At 39.0% G+C, this 17,916-nt stretch overlaps 2 protein-coding genes across 4 annotated transcripts in view; one reads left to right on the top strand and one right to left on the bottom strand.

Annotated features, from left to right (window-relative positions):
• Window positions 1-126: 126 nt before the first annotated feature.
• On the bottom strand, window positions 127-2,607 carry tmem167a (transmembrane protein 167A). The gene is made up of 4 exons (XM_056736331.1): window positions 2,565-2,607; window positions 1,856-1,965; window positions 652-686; window positions 127-571 (listed from the first exon to the last, which is right to left on the bottom strand). Exons 1-4 carry the CDS (start codon window positions 2,565-2,567, stop codon window positions 501-503), a joined length of 219 nt encoding a protein of 72 aa, XP_056592309.1. The 5' UTR covers window positions 2,568-2,607; the 3' UTR covers window positions 127-500.
• A 334-nt stretch (window positions 2,608-2,941) lies between these two features.
• Window positions 2,942-17,916, top strand: part of xrcc4 (X-ray repair complementing defective repair in Chinese hamster cells 4) — a 21,925-nt gene continuing 6,950 nt past the window's right edge. For 2 of the 3 annotated variants that reach the window (XM_056737530.1, XM_056737532.1), the window contains exons 1-6: window positions 3,036-3,184; window positions 7,120-7,259; window positions 7,404-7,597; window positions 13,146-13,312; window positions 15,087-15,236; window positions 15,702-15,832. In XM_056737530.1, the coding sequence (XP_056593508.1) occupies window positions 3,180-3,184; window positions 7,120-7,259; window positions 7,404-7,597; window positions 13,146-13,312; window positions 15,087-15,236; window positions 15,702-15,832 (787 nt within the window). In that variant the 5' untranslated portion in view covers window positions 3,036-3,179. Of the gene's footprint in view, window positions 3,185-7,119; window positions 7,260-7,403; window positions 7,598-13,145; window positions 13,313-15,086; window positions 15,237-15,701; window positions 15,833-17,916 lie in introns of all 3 variants that reach the window. The other variant, XM_056737531.1, reaches the window with a different exon arrangement.

Here is a 17,916-nt window from a genome sequence, read left to right as displayed (position 1 = left end):
GGGCGATGTAACATACACTATCTCACATGCACTTATCAGGATTTCATAGAAACTTTAGAGATATAGACTTAAGTCAATTCAGTATTTAAAAAACTCAGTATTTCACTGGCAAGAAACATTTTCCCGTAATAAATCCTTATTTTTAATGCAAACGTCTCCATTCAAAACAGAGCAAAGATTCAAACGAATGATTTAACAAGCATGATATCACACACATCAATGTCCATCTTAAGAAATTCTGTCCCTCTGATGCTCATAAAACTTTCAATAAGTCAAAATGAGTGTCTAAGACTGCTGGAACGTAACCATGGAGACCAAGAACTATTTGTATTTACAGAAACTGGTCCAGGAGGTTGAGAAATGTTCACATACACCAGTACTGAGATTCAACAGAAGCCCAGAGAGTCTCAACACATTACACATCATCTTCCCTGTTCTAGGATCTTGGTGTTGTTCTTGGATCATCTCACTCTTCTTCAAATCCTCAGATGGTTTCGCTGTTATTCCGAAAATAAAATGCTGACGGCCATGATGATACAGCAGCACGCCACATACGGGCTTTTACGCTCACCTGAGAGGAAACGGATAAGATCATGAGCAGCGGAACAGTTCATATCACACATGAACACACAGAATTTACACTTTACTCACCTATTCTCGCACACTTCCAGAATATTCCCAGAAATCTGTGAGTGGAAAGACACACGTTAAGGTTAGTGCATGTATGCAAATAACGCAGAACGGGTCTCTATCAACTGAAAACATTCAAACGGCCAGGGACTGGTGATGGAAATGTGTCGTCATATAAAGATTTGACTCTTTGCTAATGCATTACTGTACAATATGTGAGCCATTCTTCATTACTACATTAATACACTTATAATGCTACTGCAATATAAAAATTAACAAAACAGCCAAATGTTGGTCATATCAATGGAACGTGGTGTATAAAGTTGTAATGCTTCATCAGTTGAGTTTGATTTTTATAAATGAATGAACGGAAGCAGGTGGCGGTCTTCTGTCTGATGCTCTCGAAGGCATTTACAGATTACAGGGGGCAGAAAAAGATGAGTGATGAGCTTCACAGGGGCTCAAATGTCATAACAGACCCTTTGACAGAACGGATGGGCATCTGGATTGTACAGAAACAACAAACAACAGAACATGTACTGTCAGGAGCCCCGGGAAGAAAACTATGTCTGTTTCCCGAAATGAATCAAAGCTTTAACACGTGTCTCCAGTAAACGCTGTCGTTATTTATAGGTTTGCAGCAATTGCATTAACATGACAGAATAACAGCACCGATAACACTGAGACACTAGAGCTTCTGTTCACTATTACTTTGAATCATTTTCTTCAAACAAACAAATTTGGTACCACGCAATTGTTAAAACACTACAGCAACAAACAAGACTGAGAAGGTTCTTTAATATCAAGCGACTTCAGCGCATTTATCTTGGCAAAGCATCTATTTGTTGAGATCATACGGCTGGATGTGAATAACCTCCTTCACTTCCTGATTCTCTAATTTAAACATGTGGTGAACATCTTGATGTCTCAGTCCGACATCATCGCACAGACGTCTCCCCCCAACAAACATTCATCCACAGCACTTATGTTACAGGAAAGACATTTTACCACACATCCTGTCCTTTGGCCAAATGAAACACCAGACATTACCAATTATTTTAAGGCATTAGGATGTTTTTTATAAAATGGCTGAAATGATTCTAATTCAAAAGATCTAGATGTGCTGTTGAGGAAATGAATTACAAAGTGAACTGGTGAAAATAAACATCTTTTGTGTTGTTTGGAATATGTGCTTTATAAATACATCAGATGACAGTAAACATACCCGGTTTTGTTCTTATCCAGCAGACTGGGAGCTAAAGCTCGTATATAAGCACATGTGCAGATGAGAAGTAAAATAACCGTCAACAGACTCTGGAAATTAAATATGGCAGACTGCAAAAAACACAGAGTAAAAACTGTAATTAAAGACACTTGAAAAGTTCACATTACATACGAGACTAAAGGCAGATAGAAGGGAGGGTTAAAGAATGAAAGGCATTTGTGATGTTTGAGGGCAATGTCAGTAGATAAAGTTTGACTGACACTTTAATAAAAGATTACAGTTTTAAAATAACCTCGTTGAATCATCGCAGTGTGATGATTTAACACAAGTTAATACACAAGTAAACTCATACACAAGTTAATATGATAGATTTATAATGACTTTAATGACTTTAATGTGAAGAGACAGTGGTTGTGTGTGTATCATCATGTTTAGGAGGACACAGGTCTAAACACATGATCTTTCAGCACTGACGACACGACACAGCTATAACCTGAGCACGACAGATCGATCAAACGGATCGGCTAAGTGTTTCTAAGCTAACAGCACATTTAGCATCTCTGACATCTGTTCTTATTTAACTGCACAGTTAGCAGACTTACGCTTCGGCAGACAGTGTGCTGTTAAATCCTACCGAATAAAAAATACACTTCACTTCATTTCTTGTGCACACTCACATTAAATGACAAATGTTCATAGAAAAACTCACCATCTTGATATCGTCTCCAGCCAACTCACACTTCCGGTACTTGCGGAAATTGCGTCAACTGTACGGCAACCTGGAAGTGAGTGATTTGACCCGTTGCTGTAATGTGTTAGTGGCGCCGCCATACTGGGCAGGGCACGACTATCCTATAAACACATCGAAGTTAACGGGGAGTTTAAACAATGTGACCGTAACAGAGCAAAACGCAAAAGAATGTGTTATTTTAGGCGTTAAATTTCCGAACCGATTTGAAAGCATGTCAAACGTGAGTCTGAAAACGTAAAAAAAAAAATTGCGACAAGAGGCAAGACGTATTTTACTCTGCGTGGATCTTAATATTATTGAAAGTGTTTAGACAAATGTAAACGTTATTGATCTTTATTTAGACAAACAGCAGCTGCCTCGTTCACAATAATGTGTTTTAAAGGCAAGCTTGCCCGGTCCAATATGGCGGCGCATATCGTCATACAATTTAACTTCCATCGCTGCGTATGTGGCGCGAAGGGTCAAACCTGCAGATGGACACCACGGAAATGAATTAAAGTGTTAGTTTAAATAGAAAGTCATTTGTTATATGTGAAACATTTAAATTTACATGTGAAACATTTATCTTTCGGAATGAGGTGAGATTTGCTTTACATTATTTCATCATGCGGTGTTGTTCAACGTTAGCTTGCACGCGTTTGTGAGAATGTTTGTTTGTTTTCGGTTGTAATGATGTTTATTAACCTGTCAGACGCCGTTGAGGAGCAGTACAGGCAGGTAACTTAAGAACAACTGGGGGTTTATTAGACAGAAATGATGTGATGTGGGCAGTCTTGGCTTGAAATCTTGGTTTTGTTTCCTCACATAACTTCTTCACCATGGTAACCACAGTGTCCTCCAAAATATCACAGCTACTGCTGGACACTGCAGACAGTAAAAGCTTTCTACTCACTTTATTTCTTTTTTTGAAAGTGGATAATACCAAGATATCACAGCTTGTGTCCGGTGTGATCAGGAATGTCAAATCTATACATTACAACACAAGCCAATTGTATAAAAATGACACCACCCCCCCAACCCCTAGAAATCTATTTCCTTGAAACTTTTCCCTTAGAGTTTGACTGGAGAATATAGACAGACAGTGAATTGTGTAGAGAGTGTTAGAATGTTGTTTGCGACTGAGCAGATGTGTTGAGTGTGAATGTGTCTATTCATGAATCGATGTGTGTGAATAAAAGAATAGAATGACTCAAAAAAAGAGCATGGAAACTTCATGTAACCCTTCATTCAGGAGGGGAAGCTGTGTGTCATTCACAAGTTCTCTGAGATATAAACCACAAATAACTGTATCAGAATCTCTATCTAATTGACTTTTGTCTCGATTAAACGCCTTGATTTACAGGATATGAACTCAACAGTCTGATTTTCTGAAGACTCTGTTATGCTGCAGTGTGATGGCTGGTTGCTATGCGGTTGTTAAGTGTGTTGTTGAGTGTATTTTGTTAGGGATGTGGTTTTGGCTTGTTGCTATGGTGTTGTCAAGTCAAAAGAGGCCATGATGACACCTCCCTATTCTTTATCTCCACTTGAACTCACAATTATCATGTAAAGTGAGTGTGAGCTCTGATCTAATGTCTGTCTGATGATGAACGGTTCTTTCCAATCCGCCATCATATTACAGGCAGCGTCATGTGTGCTCTTCTGAACATGAAGAATGGAAATTTGTCAGGAGTCCTGTTGTTGGAGGTCTCTTGGGTGTGGATAAATGTTTAGACTTTCTGTCGTGACCCTTACTTTATGTCAGCCACATTCACCCAAACATCATTCACTAAATCTCACGGTCCACACAAACACACATGACTTACTGTCTTACTGTTGCTCAGAGGAGTGAGTTATAGTATGAGATGGGTCACATGTAGGCATTGGCCCAATATCGGTTTCAAGGTATACCAAGGTTTGACAAGTCAAGGTTTCATAACCACACATTTTTCTGTGATACCGTTTCTAAGGTATGAACTGTGTTTACCCAAAAATACATCATTATGTCATGTAATGCAATGTTTATGTTTAGGCCTAAAATATGGGCTATGGCAAAAATAAATTTTTGAAAGTGTATTATAATTTTAAGGCTTTATTTTTACCTGACATATATGTTCTATGAATGTTGGTTAAAAAATAAAATGTATTTGTTTTCAGTTGAAAAGTTGTTGTTTGTATACGCAGACATAATATTCTGACATCCCTATCAGTTCATCATAAGCAAAGCTTCATTTAAAGTAAATGCATAAAAGTGAATGCTGACAGACTGTTGATTTAGGGGAGAAGGTCTCTGTGTTGTGATATAGTGAGTGTGTGTGGTGGACCAGTCATTAAATCATCATCCGTGTGCAGATGTTTCTGAAGTTAATGAATGACTGTCATGTGTTCAGCGTGCGTTCTGTCGCTGGTCTCGTGCTGATGCTTCCGTTTGACTCATGTTGTAAGAGTCTGTGATGATGATGATGATGATGATGGTCAGCGGGAGGAAAGCAGATGTTTATTGTGTATTCCTGACACATTGATTATCAGTTGACATGACACAGGCATTTTGACCTTTCACCCTCAGCACTGCTAACTGACACTTACTGACCTGAGGTCAGAGCTTTCTCGCTTCACTGTTCACTGCTGTCTGTGAGCTCTGGATCTGTGTTTGTAATGGCTGATGTGATGATATATATCTATAATTCTGTTAAGTTCTGTCCAGCCTTCAGTTGCTTACAATGTCTTATAACCATTCACATAATGACAAACATCCTTACATCATTTCCTCTTTATATTTTGAACACATTTGACAAGATTTTCAGAAAAGGCAAAAAACTAATTTTTACTGATGTTATAACCTACGAACTGAAAACTGAAAAATACTGTATATATTATGTGTTACTATATATATATATATATATATATATATATATATATGTATTATTTATATAAGAATGTAGAATATAAAACAGTACAAAACAAAAACTACAGTGTTTAGATATTTAATTGACTAGCAAAAAATACTATGTCTTGATTTACAAACATTTATTTATACTGAAAAACAAGACAATTTTCATTAAGTATTTTTTGTGCAGTATTTGTGTGATGAGTCCGATGCGACAACACAATATCCTCACGCAATTGGCATGATGGAGAATTGTAATCACATATGCTCCATAAATGAAATATGTGTGACCTTAAAATATGTTTCTGAGCGTTTGCATGAGTGCACATTTTGTTGTGTTGCGACCTGTTTTTATTACTGTTTATAACACACTAATAACTGCACAATGTATGTGCGTACTGTTAGCAGAGCTAAAATAACCAGCCAGGCCATAACACAACGTGATTTTGTCTACTTTTATGTAAACACGTGCTAGACGGACGGGTTTCTGCGTTGCTTTAGGAGCGCGCGGCTGAACAGCAGCTGACTGTACTACAAGTACATTATAGCAATGGCAAGTTCACATTACGATATTTTAAATACATTAACAGGCAAACCTCTTCAAAAACAGATCTTCTGTCTCTTTCTTGTGTGCAATGTAAGCATAAAACATCATTTTGTTGATGTAGTTTGAAGTGTTTCTCGGAAGGCCGTGGGGGTTCACATTGACATTGTGATATAATCGCCACCTCGCATAACACCAGCAGTTTTTTACAAAAGCATATAGAGAAAACCGAGAGCTCTTTACCAAAAGCTGCAGCTGTTAAGAAAACAAAGCAAGTTTTTTTTGTGCAATTACTGCCTGTCAGTTGAGTTTATCACAAAACATTTAGCAGTATTTACATATTGTTTATTACTGCTTATTACGCGGCTCATTGGAATGCTTGATTCTGATTAACAACCTCTCAAAACAAATAACACACACTAACCCGGATCATTTTTATAGGTTTTTTTTCACAAATTAAATATGTATTTTAATAACATATATGAAATAATATTTTACAAACGATTAAACCAATGTGACTGTTCGTGACATTTGAACGTTATTTCTTCCCTTAAAACCAAAACTAAATGGCTTTTCCTCGCGGAAGGTCTGCATTCAGTAAAAATGAGTTTATCAAATATTTCAGATTATCATTTCATGTCCAGTTTATTTCTCATGTGGCAAGTAGCCGTGTAATAAGCGGGATAATGTACAAGCAGCCGGCTGTTATCACAGAAATAATCTCCTTCAGTCTGATACAAGAACCTCCACTTCACCTCCTGATCACACTGTCAGGGATTATTTCTGTGATAACATCCGGCTGCCTGAACATTATCCCTTACATAGTATAATTCATTCAAATAGAAGTTTAATGTTTTTTCATAAAGTTTGAGTTTATATTGACAAAATTTGTGCATTTTGTATTTTAATGTGAATAAAAGACATTGTTTCCCTATATATTTCATCATTGAAGAAGTCTGGTGGGATAAGTGTCTCTTCACACCCTTAGATGATTTGGTGTTGTTCACTCAGATCAAACAAATGTGCCACCAAACCTGTTGGAGTTTATTGAATTGAATAATGTGAATGTGTAAAGTTGTTGTTGTTGTGTGTTCGTCCATCAGAAGCAGTAGCAGTGTGCGTCAGATCTCCATCACGTCTGAGGCTCAGCGTTCATTCTTTCTCAAGGTGGAATGGGCCGAGGATCTCGGGTCTGGATTTATTGTTCTTCTGTCTGACGGCGTGTCTGCCTGGAGCGGTGAGGGTAAGAGATCAAAACATCACACACGTCAATCATCTCATTATTTACTCATCATTGAATTGTCACAGCCCGCCGTTTTGTGTTGTAGAATCTGATGTGAACTTTGTGCTTTTTCTTTTAAACCCATGTTGTGTATTGTCCGGTCAGTCTCAGAGGAGGACGTGTCTCGGGAAGCTCGTGACATAGAGATGGAGCGGGAGAGGTATGTTCAGGATCTACACCTGGCTCTCACCGGAGAGGGACAGACGGCGGAGGGGGTGTACGCTTTTCACCTGGCACCCGTGAGACCCTCTAGCCCCCTGCTGCAGCTGTCTTATGAGAAGGTGCAGAGCGACATCTCGGTGAGTGACATCGCTGCACTGCAGGTGTGATGATGTAATAGCTGAGATGATTGACACACGGCTGAGTCTGAAATCAACACCTGACATGTCAAAACTGAACGGAATCAGATTTTCTTCCTGAAGCTGTTTGTAGATGACGTAACATTCACATCAGAATGCTTTTTTTATTTTCAGAATTTCAAGAATATGCGAGATAAAATGCTGAGAGACTATATCAATAATATGACCTTTGACAGCTAATGTACAACCTTGTTCTCTAGAGGATTCTTCTTCTTCTTCAATCGTTCGGGGATTTTTGGGGCCTAAACATGCTCCAAAACTCTTGACACTTGACACACATGTTAGAGTCTGCGGCCATTAGAACGCCTCAGAGATTTGGACCCGGGATGGTTACGTCTCCTGTCTGGAATCCCTTTTCGGATCAATCTGGGATGCGTTTGCGTTCACACAGAAGGCACTCTGGTAGTTGTTGGGCAGTTTTCTGAGATCAGCGTCTGTGTGAATGGGGTTAAGTTACTTGGGTGTTTTTATGAAGAGGCATTAGGATATATTGTACAAAGAGAAATTAGGAATTTACTAATGTTGTGAAGAACTGACATGAAATGATCACATCTGAGCTAAAGCAGAATCTCTAGGTGTAAAGGTCATTTCTGTTGTGCTGGTGGACAGGAGACAGAGAAGCAGAGCTCTTACACAGGAGAAGGTTTATTTTCATCTCCACATTTGCGTGAAAGTCTCCTGGATGTTTATGAGGTCACTCACAGTTGTTTTGTGTAGAGAACGAATATGACATCATCATCACCTCTGCTTTTGAAAAGTTGTACATTTCCATTCGAGTAAGAATGTGTCTGCGAATGTGTGTGTTTTCATTTGTGTGTGCGTTCATGTGTGTGCGCTTTTGTCTGCGTTTGTGTGTGTATGCGTGTGTGTGTGTGTGTGTGTGCAAGTGCATGCATGTGTGTTTGTATGGGCGAGTGTGTGTGTCTGTCTGTGCGTGTTGAGACAAACCATTGATATGACTTTGACTGGTTGTGTTTCAGATGTTGTGTTTGTTGTCACAGATGTATGTTTTGGATGTTTCATGTTGTTCTCTTGGTTTTGTTGGCTGTGTGTTCTCTGTGAAGTCGAGGCCGGCGCTCTCACACACTTACTCTTATGTCAGCTCTGTGTTCACTTAATGAATGAAGTGTTGAGATATGAACATGTTGTTTGGTTATTGTGATGCGACTCTGAAAGTCATCGAGCTTTATTTACATTGAATGATGTAAATAATATTTGCAGAACAGTTTAAAGCTTACTTATGATTGTTTGCCTTGTTATTTGCTGTTCGTGACAGTTACGCACGTAATGTTGATTTGATAATGCTGAGATTTTAGTTGGTGATGCTTTAGGCCTGTAATGTAATGACAGCCTGTGTGAGCGTCTGCAGCATTCTTCAGTGAAACAGCGGAAGAAGAAGTCATGTGTAAATGTGAAAGCAGCTGTTTCTCTCTCATACAACCCGTTTGAAGACGCCGATTTTTACAGTAAACATTTAAAGATTTAGGGACACCTTGACTTCTGTTCTACAAAGCACATATTAGCTGTCATGCATGAAGTATACAGGTGAACACACAGATGAGAGAGGAATGCTTTGTGCTTTCATGATGATCTGATGTCACGTCAGGACTCCTGCGGTGCTCTTCTCCTCCGTCTCTCGTCCTCTCTCTCTCTCTCTCTCTCTCTCTCTCTCTCCATTCAGAATTCAGCGTTACTTCAGTGTTAAGGTGTCTAGTTTATTTGTAACAATTACAAATGTTTCACTATCAATAAACATTTATTATCAACTAGAAGCCATGATACAATGTTCAAGCAGGAAGAACAATCAGTTTGCTTCAGTTGTTTGTCAATATAATGTCACATATGTTATTATTCAGTCAGCTCATTGTGAAATAAGACATGTTTTGGTTAAAAACAGATGCAGTGATGAAATGATGGTGTGATAAATGAATAAATTAACATGACTTCACATGATGTGTGTGTGTGCTGTGATGGGACACACAGACTCTCTGAGGATCTGATTGGTTTAAACTCTACACCCCAGGTATAAATTCTTACCATGTGTTCCTCAAAGGATTTCATGTTATTCATTTGTGTCTCATGTCGACAGCAGAGACGAGAGGTTTGGAGAGTATTTTCTGGGTAGATGTGTGTAATGGTCCTCATATCGCTGTGTTTTCAGATGAAACCCTGCTGTGCTGTGGCTGTGTTTCTCTTGTTGTTAATTGTGTCATATGTTAGCACTGATGAAAGAACATGTGCAAGTGTTTCTGCCATCGTGTGCGTGCGTGTGCGTGCGTGTGCGTGTATGTGCGTGTATGTGCGTGTATGTGCGTGTATGTGCGTGTATGTGCGTGTATGTGCGTGTGTGTGTGTGTGTGTGTGTATGTGTATGTGAACCAGTGCTCGGATCAAACCTGCATGTTTTAAAATCTGAGAAATTGCAGATCACAATCAGGGATTCATATGAAAAATATTATTTAAACACTTCTGCACATTTTGTCCTAAGAGTCAGAATGGTCACAAACTCTCTCTCTCTGTCTACATAAAGTCATGTTTTAAAGGTCCGGTTGAACGCGCAAAGTTTTGTGATTCTATTTTTTGTGGAAACAGTAGTGTACAGAAGTAAAGATTCAGACACACCTGACAGACTTTAAAGGTCTGGTTGAAATGAACTGAATGAATCTCATATGAATCTGGAGTACATATAGATTAGTGTTACATACGTCGTATCTTCTGAGATCATTAGTTTGATCACATTTATAAAAGACAGATACAGCTGTACCATTATTTCCAAACAGACGAGCTCCTGGGGGTGTACGGCAGGAGGAACTAACTCACACAACACATCATGGCATTATCTCTGCACAACTGTTGATTCACTATAAGTTCATGTTGTTTACATTATGCACGTACACGCTGATGCGGACAAAACACAGACATCTGAATGTGTTTGACTGACCGCGTGCGGTTCATGTCCGGGCATCTTTTAGCACTTGGACCGCTCATCTATCAGTTTCAAACCATCTCCATATCCAGCGTTTATATAACATCCATCACTGAAATGCTGTAAACAAGCAAACACAGTTAAACTTCACTCACTATCACAAGAGTAACCAGCTGCAGGCGCACAGCGCAGCCCATCTTGAAGCAGCGCAGCCCATCTTTATGATAGTGGGTCTTCCTATTGCTCGTCGGTGACGTTTGGCCGAGCTATTTCTTTTGCCTTCCCGTGGGCGTTCTTTTCCGGGAGAGTTCCCCAATTAGGGACTAAGACAAGTTGTTACGTAACGGTTTTTCATGTTTGAAAAAAACTTTTCGAAACTTGAAAATGAACGCTGAGGGAGTGTACCGAACACAGAAATGCCACGTCCAACTGTTTTTTTGACAATGTTAAGCTTGAGAAGCCACCACGTTTAACAGTGTAAAAAGTCAGAATGTATGACACATCATAAAAACCCCTCTAAGAGTCATCGAGCAGACAAATAAACAAATAAAAGAGGAATTTGGCATCATGTATGTATTTCATTTCAGGAAGTAATGCGGTCATTATTCTTATCAGCTCTAATCACAATCTAGTTTTTTGCTGAAGATTCTATAAATGCGCTGGAGATTTTAAAAGGCTTTTTTATCATAATGAATTCTTAAGACAGGAAAATTTCTTTCTTTGACTCAGAACTTGAAGTCTGACATGAGCACAAGACGTGTTATCAACATCTGTGTGTGACTCATCATGATGTGATGTTGACGTGATGTTTACATGATGTTGAGAATCTTGTGTGGTGGTCTTGAGAGGTGTGTTTGTGTGTGTGTGTGTTGATTTGGCACCTTGTAGACGTCTGCTCCCACAGGGACAAACTGACTGGAGTTCCCAGCGTTCTCAAGGGCTTCTGATGGCATCTGTTGGGCTTCTGTCGCTCACTTGACTGATTGCAGAGTAGAAACTGTTTAATACTCTCCAGACTGCCGCTGATATAAAGAAACAATGTGGCTCTGTGAACGGCACATTCGCTGGAGTCACGTGAGCTTAAGTCACGTTCACGTCTGTCATCAGATACACACGTGTTACTCATAGAGACCGTTTCCTACTATTTCTTTGTATTAGGATTGAGGGTACTTGATATCTGAAATGTGTAGTTTTACATGATTTCAAAACGATCATTTACCCTAAAATCTTTTTTATAAGGTTGACAGGAGTCATTCCCATTTATGACTGTAAATATATTGTGAGGTCATACAGGTTTGGACAGATGAGGTCGTGTGTGAATAAGGACACCTTTCATTTTAAGATCATTTACCATGTTGTTATTATAGTAAAGGTGAAGTAACTATGTTCTTTTGCTGGATTCATATAACTGAATAACTGTGCTTTAACAATAGTAAAGATGTTTTTTATAGGAAAGTGATGGTTAGTTTTTGTAAGGCTGATTATTTTGTCATGTTAACTATTACAGGCTCCTGACGTCAGCGCTTCTTTTCCACATGTCTTCTCATCATTCAGCTAGAAAACCAGCAGATGTTTTTCACACAAGAACACAAACCCAGACGCTGATGCTGACGTTCATACTTCATTATTGAGTAGAGAAGAGAAGTGTAGTGATTGTGAGAGTGTGTGTAACACTTCATAAAGGCAGTGGTGACGTCACACATGATGTTTACACTGCAGTTTATCGTCACATGCTGATTTTCTTCCTGGAAAGGAAACATTTAAAGAGCTGTTCCAGGATTCTGTCTGACACTCATGACCTGCTCACGTGCACTTAGAAGTTACTCTGATTTTTTTTTCAAAATGTGCATTTGAAAAAGAATGTGTGTGTTTGTGTGTGTGTGTGTGTGTGTGTGTGTGCTTGCCTGTGTGTGCATGTCTGTCTGTCTCTCACCAGAAGTGTCAGTGTTGTGTTGTGTTGTGTTGTGTTGTGTTGTCTGTGACTTGATCTTCAGTAAAGTGTCTTAAGGAAGCTGTTAGTTTTATCTCTGACAGATTGACACACACACGTCACGAGCGTGAGAGTTTGTGTGTGCGTGTGGTCATCTATTTGAGGATATCAGTAAGGGCTGTAGTTCTGTGTGTTTCTTTAGGTGTTGATTGTGAGAGTCTGTGTGTTTTATCACCCAAAATGCCATTAGACACAAACACTGACCACCCAAACATCACAACAACTTTAAGATGGAATTACACAATTGATTTAGAAACTTTAGTCAAATATACAACTATTGAGTTATTGTGTGATACAAAACAATACCTCCAGAATAAACAAACCTAAATGTAGTCTGAAAGTGTATAGGATGTCACATCATTCACAATGCATTATTGGAAATGTGCGACCACCGCTGAGCTCTGTTGCCATTGTTTCCGTTTCCATAGCAACAGCAGCATCTTTGACTGGCAGAACTCAGAATTTTGGATAAAATGATTTTGAGGGAGATATTTGAGAAGCTCTTCTCAACAGGTGCCAGGACAGAAAAGATCTTTCCATTATTAATGTTGATTTCTCTCTCTCTCCCTCAGTTCAGGCTCGGTGTGGTGGAGCTGCAGGCCGTGCCGGAGCCCTCTGAAGTCATCAGGGAGCTCATTACTCACAGCCTGGACCTCAGCAAACATCTGGAGGCCAAAAACCAGCACCTGCTCGAGGAGAACCACAAACTGAGACAAGAACAACACCACATCAGCACACAGTACGTCTACACACCACATCACACAACACAAATATGACACATACTGTGAGTTTAATAGAGAGTTCAAGAACACTTGACAATGTGAATCTATTTGTTAACTTGAGTTATTAGTAAACATGGACTAACAATAAACAACAAATGACAGCTACTGTGAGTGTTTATTCATGTTATTTCAAAAAGTCAAAAGTTATTTCTGTCAGCATTAGTTAGTGCAGAATAAACTATCATGAATAAACAATGAACACCTGTGTCAGCCTGAACATAAAGAAATATTTATAAAACATGTTGTTCATCATAAGTTTATGATGGCTAAAACATGGATAAACAACTACAATGTAATAATACATTTCAAAGAAAACTTTCACATGATCTCTGGTGATTCAGAATGAAGCTGTGTCAGATGCAGATGTTTGTTGTGTTTGCTATAATACTGAATGTGGAAGCGTGTGAACGGTGATATTCTCTATTCAAGAACAGTTCACCTTCATAATGAAAATCATGTCATCATTTACTCTTCCTGTTGTTGTTTCAGACCTGTGGGATTTTCTTTCTTCTGTAAAATGCAAAAGAAGACATTTTAAAGAATGTTCATAACATTAAAACCCTTGGTCACCATTGACTTCTATTGTATGGACACAAAACCAATGCAAGTCAATGGGGACTGACGGTTTTCTGTTATCGACTTTCTGCAAAAATATCTTCTGTAGTGTTCAGCCGAAGGAAGAAAGTCAAAGGTTTTCATTTTGAAGGTGAACTATCACTTCAATGCCAAACTGGGGTACGGGGACCCCCAGGGGACCTCCAGAAGGATGCAAGGGGTTCCCCAGACATTTTCTAGGAAACAATATTAAGCATAAAGTTATTGTCTTTATCTGCTTTTTTTTGTTATGGATGTTTTCCAGAATTGTTTATGTTTGAATCTTTGTTGTGAGTTTTTCTCATTATAGTTTCTATTTTGGACTCGAAGTGAAATTCTTGCCGGCTATTGAGGGAACAATATTCTACTTGCTATCATCCAATATATTTTTTAATGTTTCTTTACACATATAGATTGATACATATTTTAGAAAAGGGGGTCCCTCACTAAAGGTTAATCATATTTGAGGGTCCTTGGCATCATAAAGTTTGAGAACCCCTGCTTTATGGGCTGATTTGATGTATTTAGGGCACATGACGTTTTGTGTGTGTGTGTGTGTGTGTGTGTGTGTGTACGCACGTGTTCTCCATGTGCTTCAGTTTTTCCTCTCTGCACAACGGCAGCGCTGACATCACCAGCCACAATGTACCGCCACACGTCTCTAACACCTTCCAAAACAAGAATTATGGGCAGTTTGTAATGTTGCCCCACAACGACATTCACTGTATTTATGCTTCACAGGTGTCTCAGTTTTGTTAAAGGGATAGTTCACAACAAAAAAAAGATTTCATTTGATTCTGTGTGACTTTCCTTATCAGAACAAAAAAAGACAAGAAAAGATATTTTGAAGAATGTTGATAATCAAACAACACTGAACTTTCATTGACTTCCTTGTATGACCATGAAAACCCCGGAGACATTTTTCTAAATATCTTCTTTTGTGTTCCACTGAAGAAAGACTTGCATGCAGATTTACAGTCACACGAGGGGGGATAAATGTTAATAAAGAAAATAAACAGCTGTATTATTTTTTGCACAATTGTAAAAGGTTTCAGCGTCTGTTCTTGAAGTCCAAGCAGTTGTGAACGGCTGATGGAATGTTGATGTGAAGTGTTGAGCGTGTTTCACTCCTCACAGGATGGAAAGATACGTGGAGGAGAAAGAGCGACTAGAGAGAGAGCTGTACGGCCGCTTTGTGTTGGTTCTGAATGAGAAGAAGGGTAAAATCAGAGATCTTCAGGCCGGACTGGATGAACTTCAGCAGTCTGTGGATGAAGATGAAGTGAGGTGAACACTCAATCTCACATCAGCCTTCTTCTGACGCATCTGTCACATTACAAACACTTTCTCACTTCAACTTTTTCAGTCTTCCCCTGTTGAGAAACTGTCTTTTATGAGGTAATCTTCTCATTCTCTGGAATATCACTTCCAGTTTTGTGTTGCTCACGTTCGTTTCGAAACATAAGAAAGTCTTTATACTGACATGTAATGGCTCATTCACACAGAGAGAATGATATCAAAACATGTTTCACAATGAAACTAATGTGACATGAATTTAATCAGCTAAAGGACCTAAAAGAAAGCAGGCGACTAAAGATGATCTGAGATTTGCTCAGTTTACATTGAACAACAAGAGCCTGATAAACATTCTGAGCGTGTTGAAGTGGAGTGATCTCTTAGAGACGTTTATATGACTGTCTCACAACACAACCAACATCAAGGTTTGAGTGTGTGTTACTGTGTGTGTTTTAGAAGGAAACAGGAGAAAAGTGAAGAGCCGGAGGCTGAGAAGAGTTCAGGACAGGAGGGTGATTATGATGGAAGTACAGAAGAAGAACAGGAGGAAGATCACACACGTCCTGAGCGGAGCGCTCCTCCTAAAGGTGACAACAGAGAACTGACGTCATCCTTCATCTTCACTCCAGTCCTGATAGTGCATTCACGTGGTTCTGTCACTTACATGTTTGTTGTGATGAAGACCGTAAACACACGGCTGAAATTCATCCTGCCCAGAAAATCTAATAAAACACTTTTTTTCTTATGGTTCAGCAACCTTTAAAAACTTCTCCCAGAACGTTTTGGGATGAAACATGTGGCATAAGTTGTGTGATGTTGGCACTGTGCTGCTCTGTGTATGTGTGTGTGTGTGTGTGTGTGTTTGTGCGTCAGAGTTGTACAATTGCAAACAGGAAGTAGAATGGGAATTCCATAAATTGTGTGCTTGTGCGAGTGTGTGTGTGTGTCTAGACTGATTTATATCATTTATCTTATGTGTCTATCAAACATTCATGATTCATGTGGTTTAATGTTTAGACTTTCACTTTTTATTTGCTTGTTTGATATTCTGATGTTGCGTAATGAAGCAGTTTTTTCATTAATGCCAGACTTATTTAGTCATTTGTAAAGGATTTAATTCAGTTGATTTAACACAGGTAGACATTAGCATATGATATTAGATTGTGTTTATGATACACATAATGAACAAAAGGAGTGATGTCAATAATAACAATGCTCACAGCTGTCTTCATTGTTTACTTGGTTTCTATCGCAGGATCTCATTTAAATGGCAAAGGATTGTTTGTGTTGTTGTTGTTGTTGTTGTTGTGTTGGTTTGTAGAGAAGCTCACACGTCTTCTCATTAACATCATCTGAGTCTGACCTGAGACGCTCGTCAGGCCACGTCTGTGCAGCTATGACATCATCTCTTCACGTGTTTGTTTCTTAGAAACGGGGTCTGCTTTCTCCTGATTTCAACAGAGAGAGGGAAACGAGGTGGAGTCACAGATGAGTTGCTCAATTTCTCTCTTTTCACTCGTGTGGCTGTAAAACACCAAATCTAGAATGTTTCCAGCGCTCACATGACTGTAAAAACACATGACACTGTAGTGTATTGTAATGTATGGTTGCTGGGCGTCTTCAGGTTTGTTCTTCAGACTGCGGTTCTCGTTTTCGTTCCCCTGCAAACACAACACACGTGTGTCATACTGTGTGTGTGTGTGTGTGCGTTCCCACAGAACTGTATTTTAGGGGCAAAATTGTGAGCAAAATCTGAGGAGAACTCCTTTGGGGACGTCCCCAAAAACACTTTAATAGAGTCGATGAAGTTTTATTGTAATTATGCTAAATGATTTCTTCTAGTGTTGGAGTGTGAGTTAGTGTGAGGTTATAGTGTAGCTGTAAACAATTAGAGATGTTTATAAGATGTCCTTATTTACACAGAAAACTAAACGTGTGTTTGTGTGCGTGTTTGTGTAGGTAGGGATGTTTTTCTTGACAATAAATGAAATCACAGAGTTCAGATAATAAAGTGTAATTGAAGGATTTCTTTAATGTGGTTAAACAGCAATGTGAGTGTGAACAGAATCATTTGCAGATGTGAACACATCCATTTGATCATTTACTCAATCTATTATCCTCTCTTGCCTGAATGTCTGTTGTAGTTGTTTCATTGACTGCTTGTTTTTTTCTCATGTGAAATTTCTGATAAGTTATAACACATCCATGTAAGATGTCATGAGTGTATTTCCAGGCGTCTTCATCGTATGATCCTGTGGAGACGCTGTTGACTGTTGACTGAAGTGTGTGGCAGTAGTTTCTCACTGAATGTTTCTCATTACCTGACTCTAAAGCTCATGCAGAAGGTCTCTATACGTGTTGGTCAGATGACACAGAATCAGTGTCAGATCAGATCAGAGCATCAGTCTTGAGCAGCGGTGTCTAATCATGTGAAATGTCAAAGCTTGAAACCTTTAATCATTCTGTTGTGAAGAGATTGATGGAGTCGAGGCTTCTTGTTGTAGAAACCACAGGATGGAGTCAGTTTAATGGGTTAACATTGAAGAAGCAGTCATATCACATCTGTCACACAGGGTTTTACCACAGAAAACACAGTTATTTAATAATGATCACAAATGAACTATACTTTAACCGTGCCGTGGTGGATTGTGTAATGAAAGTGTGGATATCT

This window comes from Triplophysa dalaica, chromosome 22, assembly GCF_015846415.1.
Source record: "Triplophysa dalaica isolate WHDGS20190420 chromosome 22, ASM1584641v1, whole genome shotgun sequence".
NCBI lineage: Eukaryota > Metazoa > Chordata > Actinopteri > Cypriniformes > Nemacheilidae > Triplophysa > Triplophysa dalaica.
This window is presented reverse-complemented; position numbering and strand designations above follow the sequence as displayed.

Excerpts from the sequence above, each read along its gene's own strand:
- tmem167a (XM_056736331.1), bottom strand. Across the intron at positions 687-1,855 it reads CTGGATAAGAACAAAACCGG|ATTTCTGGGAATATTCTGGA; the intron begins GTATGTTTACTG and ends TTCCACTCACAG. Across the intron at positions 572-651 it reads CTGGAAGTGTGCGAGAATAG|GTGAGCGTAAAAGCCCGTAT; the intron begins GTGAGTAAAGTG and ends GTTTCCTCTCAG.